General features: G+C 31.8%; 1 protein-coding gene across 1 annotated transcript; it reads left to right on the top strand.

Annotated features, from left to right (window-relative positions):
• Positions 1-4,687: 4,687 nt before the first annotated feature.
• Positions 4,688-5,557, top strand: LOC11422787 (protein RADIALIS-like 4). Its single transcript, XM_024777643.2, has 2 exons — positions 4,688-5,098; positions 5,223-5,557. Exon 1 carries the CDS (start codon positions 4,805-4,807, stop codon positions 5,048-5,050), a length of 246 nt encoding a protein of 81 aa, XP_024633411.1. The 5' UTR covers positions 4,688-4,804; the 3' UTR covers positions 5,051-5,098; positions 5,223-5,557.
• The last annotated feature ends 6,420 nt before the right edge of the window (positions 5,558-11,977 follow it).

Genomic DNA, 11,977 nt, shown 5'->3' with positions numbered 1-11,977 from the left:
GAGTATTATGTTGTTAGCCGTAATCCTATTTAATTCAAATATTCGTATGTTTTCTATTATTGTCTTTTGCATTAAAAATTTAATTATAATACAAAATCATGCCTCAATTAGTCAAATTAACTAACCATTTAATAAACATCCCCACCCAAAAATTCAATAGGCAAAAATATGAAATTAACTTTTTGCTTAAAGGGTTCGTGAAGCAAAGATTTTTCTGGGAACATATACATAAGAAAACCATATGCGCAACAAATCATTTACTTAAATTGACAATAACACCATTTACATAAATTGTTTGCAAAATCAAGACCCATTAAAATCGCCTACCGTAACCAGAGCTAGTGTCTAGATCCAACTCATTCTTATAGAACAGAGGAAAAAAATAGTAGTGTTTTTTTCAATGCAGCTATAAATACTTTACGCTGCCCGCACTCAAAATATCAAGTAGCGTGGACTAAACTTTCATGTCTCCAATGATCGCGTACCGTAGAAAAGCATCATATCTTTATGAACAATTAAATGCCACAAATACAATATAAAAATAATAAAATAAAATAAAAAACCACTTTAGTTAGCTTTTTCTTTGGCATCTTCCCATGTCTTCTACAAACTCATATTTAACGCGCTAGACTAGTAGAAGTATGCATGCTCAACTTGCTCTTACACAAAGCGTCTATGCCCTATAAGAAGCTACGTGGTTTCTTATTCATGTCTACGTGAAACATCCCCTGTATGTCGTGTCGCAGAACGAGTCTATGTTAGGTTACGAAAATGACTACATTAAAAAATATATATAATTCACTTAATTGTTATTGTATTTTGTTGTTGAGATTTAGCTCCTTTTTCCAAACCAAAAATAAATAAATAAATACTCATGGGAGTTAGTACTTTGATGTTTTAAGAATAAGATTCACCTTAACAAAATTAACATTTTGCTAGACATTTGACCCATCCTGCCTACCAAGCAAAGGAGCCACTCTCCTTAGTCCTTTAATTTGTCCAGAAAAGAAAGTGGGTGGTATGGAAAAAAGAAAGATAATATTAGGGATGAAAAATGTTTGTTTGGGAAGCAAACAAAAATCCTTAAATTCTACTTCATAAATACTGCACTAAGTGGCAAGATTGCGACAATCAATTTAACCTCTTTCAAAATTTCAATCTTCATAAATACTTTTTGTGAAGTAAAAAATACTCTTTCCGTCACAAAGTATAAGTCTTTTTGGTGAAATTTTTTGTTATAAATTATAAGTCGTTTTGTGATATCAATGAAACATTATTAAATGTTATTTTTTCTTATATAAAAGAAACTATTTTTTTTTTGAAGAAGTTAAAATGGAATTTATAACGTAAAGAATCCTAGCAAGAATAAGGAATGCTAGACTAGGAGACTTAAAAAGCAACATATAATTTATCACTCTCTTTTATTTCAATTCTTAAATTCATCTTTCTTATACCGTTAATGAAGAATAAATTTGTAAAATTAGTTATAATTTATAATTCTATTCAATATTAATTATACTTCTTAATTTTTGTGAAATTAATGATTAAAAGGTTGCATAATTTGGGACCTAAAGAGTAGAACACATTAGTTTCTCCGTTTACTTTCCATCTTTTTTGTTGTGAATTCGGGACTCAAATTTCACACCAATACAAACTATATGATATGTAGAGCAAGTATCAATGACAACCAATAACCAAATATAAATAACCACAAGCAATAACAAGAATATAGACATAGTCTATAAACCATGTGCATAGCAAAACCACAATCCAAAGCAAGGAATAAACAAGATAAAGAGAGACTAAAGAAAAGATAACAACACCAAGAAATGTTCACCCAGTTTGGTCCAACTTGACATACTCTGGAGGAGAGATTGATCTCTCCAATCCACTATCAATGAGTTCTTACAAAGAGATACAAATGGGTTACAATAAATTAGCTTCAACAAGCTCACAAAGAACAACCCTAATTTCTGCACATTTTCCCAATCTCACCAATGAACAAGACACTCATGATTTTCACTCTCCCAAGGTGTTTACAATTGTTTCCCAACTCTAGAATCTAACCCCCAAAAGAGAACAACCCTTAGCCTTTGATTTCACTAAGGATCTTCTATTTTGGTTTCACAAGACTCACTCAAGTTGCTCACAAAAGACTCTCCACTCATGTGTTTTCCATCCCCATGAATCTTCCCCAAAAGGTACCAACCCTTTTCCCAAGAGCCCCCTCTTTTGGTTCTCCAAGATTCACATCTTGAAGCTTTGAACCTCACCCAAGGACCCTCAACCTTTAGTATCTACATACCCTAAAAGTTCCCTCCTTTGGTTTCCATGAGATTCACCAAGCTTTTCGAACAAATGGGTCATGGAGTGCTTACATAGTGTTCAGATTCGGGCAAAATCGTGTCATGATTTCCCAAATCGTGACACGTTTGGTGCGTACGACCCAATGTACGACCAACCTTATCCTGAAAACGTGCCCAGCAAGTTGAAAATCGTGTCACGTTTTCCCAAAATTGAGTCACGATTGAATACCATGAAAACCATGCTCACTGCCTAGAAAATCGTGCCATGGTTCATAAATCGTATCATGATTCTGAACTTTTTCCAAAACCATTTTTGAGTCACATCTCAACATTTTTTTTTGACCGCAAAAATTTATTAATAAGAAATGAATGAAGTATAAATAGTATTTAACCCACTAACCAAAACAAATACATAGAATATTCGACTCACTAAAAAGAACTCCACGAACCTAAGTATCCAAACAAAGTAGAGGGTTGTTACTTTCCATCTATTAGCGACCGTTTTGAAAATCTTCTAGTGTATTTGGTATGGTGTTGGATTATGTAAAAGCACGGTAAAAAATCACGTTATCGTAGAAGCTATGTTTTCCAGCTTCTGCCTTCTCACGGCAATTAGTCTTTTAGACGCACGTTTAAACATTGCACCGCTGCACCAAACAGACAAGAAATCAAATTAGAATGACTTTGGAAGGCCTCCCTGATAGCTAGCTGCTATATTTCCTCATGTTGGAAATTCATGGGATGTGACTTTCTCTAGTTATCTGAATTAATATACAACATAACCATAGATCTTTTTAATATTAAGGTGAAACTTATATTTATAAAGATCAACTTACTTGGAGGTTATTTAAAAAAAGTTAACTTGTAGCTTGATCGGAAATTTTACAGCAGAAGTGATTAAAGAAAACAACAGAAATATATGATTCGACATGTGTAAAAAAAATTACACTATCAATGTATAGCAATGAAATTCTACCTGATTATGCATAATTTTGAAATCATATTAAAAGTACCAATACATATTTTAAATAGTAATATCACAAGTCTAGATAGCAGATGAAATTTGGTATATGTATTCACATGTTTCAGATAGCCAGCTAGATCCTTTTGGAATGTAGTAATTGGGAGAAAAGATCCGAAAAACCAATTCCAAAAATCTGAGAACTGAATAAAATAACATAGTCTGCACTTTTTACTAGTTCAACGTATAGCACCAGTGGTGGCTGATTATGACCACCCCAATTTCAGATACTTGTTTTGTCTAGTTGAAGTGAAATTGTAAAATTCCTTTTAAACAAGCATTAGTAACCTATGAAGCATTTACATTTTACACATACATGGCACGGACGCCGACATGTAAACATTGTTAGTAATTTGAGAAAATAAAAGTGATTGAACTATCATATGATCATGAGACCGTGGACTCTACTGAATATCATCGTTTATGTGGCTCTCTTCAGTATCTTACATTCACAAGACCAAACATTACACATGCAGTCAATGTTGTATGCCAACATTTTCAAAATCCAACAAAAAAAAGGACATGCGTGCAGGCAAACGCATTTTGCGTTACATCAAAGGAACTTTAACACACGGTCTTCGGTATTTATCTCAAAGCTCTCTAACCTCTTAATGCTTTTTGTGATGCAGATTGGGCAGGATGTCCACTTACTCGGAGAAGCACTACTGATTATTGCATTTTTCTTGGATCAAATTGTATATCTTGGGCCTCAAAGAAGCAACCCACGGTCTCCCGTTCGAGCACCGAAGCTGAATATAGGTCATTAGCAACCACGACTGCTGAGCGTGAGAGGGGTGTATTGGGAAAAATCCAAGTCCCACATCGGATAGACAAGACTCTTGAGAAGAGTTTATAAAGGTGAGGCAATCCTCACCTTACAAGCCGGTTTTGTAAGCATGAGTTAGACCCCAAATTTCAACAGTATCGTGTCGGCCTCTAACACCAAAGCGTGTTGAACATTGGACATGTGATAGGAACCTTGAAGATAAGAAAATGTCTTGGATCTTAAGCATTGGTGCTACATAATTATTTAGTTTTAACTTTTAGCACTATCAAGCTAAATCAAGGTGAATAAGCATTGGTGCTACATAATTATTTAGTTTTAACTTTTAGCACTATCAAGCTAAATCAAGGTGAATAACTTTATTTGTAATATATGATGAGTAAAAGGGAAAAAGAATTGAAATCTGGAACCTGATTCATTGGAAACTGATTCTCTCATCTTGGCTTGTAGCTGTACCTTGTCCTTCTTCCTTCAGTTTGTGGTTCCAAAGCAGAAGGGCCACAAGGTTTTTCAACTTTTTGCTATTCAGATTCTCTTATTAGCTATAACCCACTATTCTCAACCCATTTATAAGCATAGCAACCACCAAAGCATTTTCATACTCAACAAGTTAATAATATACCTTCCTCTCTTATATTCTTCTTCTTTACATTTTCTTAGATCATTAAATTAAATCATTAAGTACTTATAATTATGGCCTCAAGTTCCCTTAGCAAACACAAGCCTTGTGATTCAATTTGGACTCCAAAACAAAACAAGTTGTTTGAAAAAGCACTTGCAAAATTTGATAAGGATACCCCTGACCGTTGGCAAAATGTAGCAAAAGCCGTTGGTGGTAAATCAGTTGAGGAAGTTAAGAGACATTATGAGCTACTCTTGGAGGATCTCAAACACATTGAGTCTGGTCATGTTCCTATTCCAAACTACAAATCCACGTGAAGTTTAGCAAATTAGCAATGTTGATGAAAAGAAAAAAAATATCATAAGGTAATGTTTCTCTTCATTAATTTGTAGCACCAAATTATTTACCATGCCACTATTTTTTGTTCATGTTTCTATATATTTTGTTTATAATTACATACTCATGATTATTATTATTTTGCTTATATAGATGCTTGCCTTAGGCTTCTGAAGTATCTAAAGTTGAATGGATTTGAAGCAATGCAATGCCTGTTTGTTCCTCCATCTGTCTCCCTATCCGATTTTGTAATTTTGATTTTGATTATTTTAATAAATCATTTTATCATGCAAGAAACGATGTCCAATTTTTAATGCTTTTAAAAACTTTTGTGGTGGCCATGGAAAATCCTAAATCATGCAAAAATGATCACGTTTTATTCTCCTAGTTAATTATAAGGGTTAGTTTATTGGGAAATGCATGGGGTAGTTGAGGAATGGAATAATAAGAATGAAGATGAATCAATGCTCACTATCGACATTTTTTTATGGCTCCCCACGTCTAAAATTATACCTTTTTTATACGATACTAATTATACTAACATTTATATAATGTCATCTAAATATTATATGACGAATTTCACTTCCGCATTTGGTCGGTGTTAAATAGTCTCACATCAAATAAGATATGGTTTAAAATGTGTGTATAACAAGAGACAATCATAATCATCAGTTTACAAGTCATCTCACAAACCGGTTTTATGGTGTTATATAACACTCAACCACAATTTTTAAGATATACCATTTATATTCATGCATCATATGTCCAGACCTTAGTGTGATGGGGTGTATTAAATAGTCCCGCATCTTCAATGAAAGAAATATTTTTAGTTGCTTAAGCAAGAACATTAACCAATTTTGACTCCAATGGTAATTATACAATAAGCAACTTATATGTGACCCCGTTTTGTTGATAAGCAATGAGGAATTGATGTTACTTAAATAGGTTATGTGTCTTAGATTTAAGGGGTAAATATGTTTGTAGTCCCTACATTTTGACGAACTTCGAAGAATAGTCCCTATATTTCAAAAAAATATTTTTAAAATCCCTACATTTTTCCTCCGTTAACAAAATTGGTCCATGCCGTCTATTTTCCTCCTAGTTAACAAACGGAATGGTCTTTGGGCATATTGTGTGGACCTCGTTAAATGACATGTATAGTCACATGAACATTTTAAATGATGTGGATTGTCATGTGTCAAGTGACATGTCAATTTTATTATTTTTATATCATAATAAAACATATTTTTCTCATTTAATTGTAACAATAACTCATAACCCTTCTTCTACTACATTGCTCTTCTTTTTTAAACAAACGCTGGAAAAAAAATTAAAAAAATAAAAAGAAGAAAGTCTTGAGTTCTTCTTCCATCCAAACATAAGTCCAGGAAACTAGAAAAAACAGAACCCATACAACAGGAGTTTAATACAGTCACATGGTAGAAAAACAAAAAGCCTATACCCACTTAACAGCAACAATTGATACCCTTTCCACCCTCCCAAAAAACGTTTTCTTCAAAATAAATTTCTAGTCATCCATTTAATTAGATTAGATCTATTTTTTTGTTGTTGATTTTCTCAAATCTAAACCCAGAAATAAGAAACAAAACCTAGTAAATCATGAATCCTCAAACCCATAAAATCTAGAAGATGATGAAGAATATGAAGGAACCTTCATCTCTTTAGCAGAGAAGATTTAGAACATGGAGTAAAATCAAAAAGAACCCCCAAACTCAATTTCATGATTCCTTTGCCCAACTCTAATGACCCACAAAATCAGACTTTGAAAGATGAATCCTTGCGTATGAATGGTAAGAGAATAGGTTGTTGTTGGAATTAAATGTGGTGATGAATGTGGGTAGATGAGAGAAAAAATAGATGCAAAATCCAGAATGTGTTTGATTTGGGGATTTAGGGATTTCAATCCTCTTTCTAATGGGTTCGATATAATGGGTCGGGTTGTGTTTTACCCATATTTTTTAGTCCGACCCTATTAATAAGTAAAAATCAAAAAAATGCCACATCACCAATCTGTTCGTTGACTGTGTAAAACTTAACGGTAGGGATTAATTTTGTAAACGGAGGTAAAATGTAGGAATTTTAAAAACATTTATTGAAATGTATGGACTATTCTTCAAAGTCTGCCAAAAATGTAGGGACCGAAAACATATTTAATCCTAGATTTAAACTACAACAGAGGACATGTCCGCACACTAAATGCTAAAAAATAAGGTATGGATTGACATGTTTTTAGCATTTTTTTACTTAGTTTTTTTGTTGTTTTTAAAAGCAAAACTCAAAACTGCTTATACATAAGAATTTTCTGGATTATAAAATCCGAAATAGTAAACATGAATCCGGATTTTAAAATCCAAAATGCACAATAGCATTTTTAAAAATTTTACAGAGCGCGGAAGAAGGTTAGAAGATGGGAAAAGTAATACTCTAATCAATAACAACGAGCCAGTGGTCCTTTGATATCTTTACCATGAAAGACTGAATTACGGACACTTGTAGAAAGAGTTCAATTAAGTATTTAGTTTCTATAAACTATTTTTTTTTTTTTTTACATTTTCTATAAGCTTTGATTATTGATTATATAAGTATAGAAAAAATACATATGTGATCTTTAAGTTATTTAATTGTGATAAATTCATTATTTAAGCTTTTTTGCATTAGATTGTCCGAGTTCATCAATGTGTAGTACCCTTTTTATCAGTCTTCCGTCCAAGTTCGTTAGTGTTGTTCAAACTCATTCATGTTCCTGAGTTTATGAGTTTCCAACCCAAAATTTGATCAAGGAGACAACGTAATTTTTGACAATTTTGGTTGAAAAAGAGATCTGAAACCCAAACCAAAGGAAGAAGTAAAAAAAATGAGATTTTGTTATTGAATTTTAAAGGATAAATAGTTATTTATTCAGTTTATAATTTTAAGAAAAGAATGTGACATTCCTTTTATGTGAATACTCTGATTAATATGTTTGAAATTTTTAAGTCGGGAAAATGGGGTGTTACAATTGGTATCAGAGCAGGTCGGTCCGTCCAGCCAAGTAGTTGAGTCGAGTTGTGTCGAGTAACAGTTGTATTACTATCTTTATGCTGTTTGATTGGTTGTTGTTGTGTTTCTGATTAATAGATATGTTTATTATGTGATCATGTTTGATTGACTAACTTTGATGTTGTTTACATGTTTTGTTGAAGTTTCAATTTGGCTATATATGGTTTAAGATGGTTAGGCAATAATTGAATTCCTTTTCTTGCGTGCTTTGAATTTCGAGGACGAAATTCTTTTAAGAAGGGTAGAGTTGCAACGCCCTCTTTGAATTATTTGTTTTATTTAATTATTTAATTGAGTCTAGAATTTATTAAGAAGAGTTTGATAGCAGTTGAAGTGGTACAGTTCCTCTTCCGTAAGTTGGTAAGCATTTGCCTTGGAGGAATGTTTGAATCCACCATCTCTTGAAGGTGAACACGTTCATTTGGGTTTAGACGACCGACAGTTTTATGACCTTTCAACACATCTGTCATGTCATGGTTGTGTCTACCATCACCAACTTTGAGGCTCCAATCACCACTAGTTAACAAGTAACCTCTCAACCAAAACGGACACTTGCATTTAACCGAACCAGCTATCTCGCGCCGACTCTTTCTCTTATACTTTGTGTATGAACCTCCCCTTTCACATATCAAAGTAACAAATGTGTTTCTTCCATTGCCACCGTTATCGGATTTACCAATAACAATGTAAAAACCGAGCTTCCTAGCTTTCTCTCGAACCCACTCCAACAAATCATTATGTGTTGCAAACTTGTGTGTAGTGGTAAAATGTTCTCGCTGATCAATACAAACAACATGAATTGGAGGAGGAGCCGAATTATGAAAAATCAAATTAAGATAATGATCCTCTACTTTCGCATCGCCTAAAGAAATTTCAAGTTTCGGTGGTGGTGGTGGGGGCTTCTCGGATTTGGCATTTCCCGAATTATGCACATCTTCAAGTAAAAGAACCGGCAACACGATATGATGTTCAATCTCAGCTGGATCATCATTTGGGGCATCAACCGGAACAACCATAACTGAAAACAATGCGAAGCAGAGTCAGAAAATGAACATAATTTTTGTACTGGTGTTGTTCGGATTACTAAATCCTAAACATATGAATGCAGTCCCGAATTTATTTTTCGGATAAATCCAGTACAGATCGTATGACGTGATCAAAAGGAAATTGCCTAAAAAACGAATGGGAGAAATTTTATATACACACTACCTTTGCATTCAGACGAAAATGATGATGTTAACCCCCCTTGATGGCCAGATTGCTGCTCCAAACCATATTTTTGCCCAAATGGTGTATTTTTTAGAGGTGTAGGGAGTGTTTATGATAAAGGCAGTGTGCTTTAGCTAGGTTCTGGAGGAGTATATATAACCTAGCAGTCCGAATTTCATTTTCCGAAAATAAACGTCTATTTTTCCCGCTCACTTCAAATGCAGGGTGTTTAGAAATTATAATCCAGAATACTGTTATTCTGTCCGGATTATAGTTTCCGAAACTACAAGCACCCTGAACATGATCAAGTTTCACTAATGGCATGGTGCAGTGTGCTTTTCTGATCATTTCGGAATATATTATCCACAAATTGCAGGGCGCGCGAGAAGGAGACAGGGTGGAAAAAGTAAATCTCAAATAATTTAGAGATTCGCTTTTTTTTTAAAAATAATTTAGTTTGTTTGGATACAGCTATATAAAAGCGATTTTTTTGTTACAAAATTAGTTCAATCCTTATATCCATATTTTCTCTCTCATCTAAAAAAATCTATTTTTTGAGAAGCTGCTCTCAACAGCTTCTCATTCGAAGCTGTTTTTAGATTTTTTTTTTAGATTCTGATTTTTAAAAAAACATGTAACAAACGGATGCAATATTCTTAAAAGTGATTATTATTTTTTTTTTTTAAAAGTGATTTTTTCCTAAAAAAAGCTATAATAATCTCCTAATGACAAATATTTCTCTCATGTTTTTTATGTATCAATGACTAATATTTTTACATTGTTTTAATTTTTATTTTTATTAGTGACAGATATTTGACCCATAATCATCAATCAATAGTATATATATAAAGTATTTTTTTTTTATGCCACAAGTCACTTCCACGTTCATTCTCAATATTTTTATTATTTTTTTATTTTTTAAAATCAATATTTTATTTTGGCATAAATATTTTGACAAACTTTTGATCTTATCTACTCAACATTATATTTAAATTTTTATTGAATTTCTAATATTTTATGTAGCAGAATTATCTCAACAAACTACGTATAATATTTTCAACAAAATTTACATATATGATCTTATTTTATGATTAAAAGGCTCCAATTGGATTGTTTTTTTTAGGAAAAGAAGCTTCGGTTAGTTACTAAGTAATCTTTTAACACATTCTTTATGAGGAAAAAAGGGCTTTGATTAGTTATTATGTTATCTTTTAGCAGAATATTCTTATGCATATTTTTTTTGACAAGTATATTCTAATGCATATGTTAACTATAAATAAAGGAATTTGTGTTAATCACATGTTCACATATTTTGAACACAAACGCAAACCCCAAACCTTCATTTCGTATAACCTTTTTCCTACTTTAGGTTTGTCAAACACCAATTCTATTATTTTTCTTACATTGATATATATATATATATATATGGGATAGGATCAAATGACACCATGGTGTCAAACTAAATTTAACATCAAATCTTAACCATCTATTTTAATTAAATCTAAGGCCATAAATTACTTAGAGCATATACTCTTTATTTTCTTTTTTAGAGAAGCAAAACATTTTTCTTTCTTCTTTCTTTTGAACATTTTTTTTTTTTGACGGAAATTCTTTCTTTTGAACATATTATTTTTATTGTTTTACGATGGTTAGAAATTAATCAAGTTTTAACCATTTAAGGATTTCCATCCTCTCAATTCATTTAGAAAAGGCTTCGATTAAAAAACTCAGAAATTTTGTGGGTCAAGTAAATCACATTTAATTTGAAATTTCATTATTAGCAATTTAATTTTATCCTGGTCATGTTTCAAGTCCTTAAAGTGCTTACAATTCAAAAGACTTTGTCTTCTAGAGAAGAGTTTTAGACATTTAACAACCATCCAATATCTAGTTTTTGTTCTTCATCGTCATTGAGACATTGATTCAGAGATAAAGTTGAGAGAAATTGGGAAAGAAATAGCAATGTAAATATATGATCTGATAATTAATGAAAAATATTTGTTTTGCTTCTCTAAAAAAGAAAATAATGAGCATATACTCCAAATTATTTATGACCTTAGATTGAATTAAAATAGATGGTTAAGATATGGTGTCAAATTTAGTTTGACACCATAGTGTCATTTGATCATATCCCTATATATATATATATATATATATATATATATATATATATATATAATATATATATTTCAACGCTACTTTTTTATATAACATGTTTTCATCTTCTCAATTTTTCTTTTAAGGAATCTTCTCAATATTTTTATTAATCTTCTATTTTTACACCTTGCATATATTATGCATTATCTTTACCAACTAAATTAAGCTCATGGGGACGCATATATCTCTCTCACAACAAACTATATACATTACATTGATATCTTTTACTAAATATTATAAAAGTTTAAAAATTTATTCTTAATTTCACATAAATAAAGAAGTAGTGCAATAATGCCTTTTTTAAAGAAGAAATATAATATATTGTCATATGGAGAAGAGAATAATTTGCGATAAATATAACTCAATTGTTTATTACCTTTTTATTAAACAATTAAAGAGGCTGTGTTTTTTTTTTTTTTTTTTTTTTACGAATTAGGTAATTAAGGAGGTAATTAAACACAAATGAGACAGAGATAGTATAA

This window comes from Medicago truncatula, chromosome 3 (genome assembly GCF_003473485.1).
Source record: "Medicago truncatula cultivar Jemalong A17 chromosome 3, MtrunA17r5.0-ANR, whole genome shotgun sequence".
NCBI lineage: Eukaryota > Viridiplantae > Streptophyta > Magnoliopsida > Fabales > Fabaceae > Medicago > Medicago truncatula.
Note: the sequence above shows the minus strand (reverse complement) of the source record. Positions and strands in the feature narration are given on the sequence as shown.

What these genes read in the sequence shown, in the direction of transcription:
- LOC11422787 (XM_024777643.2), top strand. Translation starts at nt 4,805, where the DNA reads ATGGCCTCAAGTTCCCTTAGCAAACACAAGCCTTGTGATTCAATTTGG.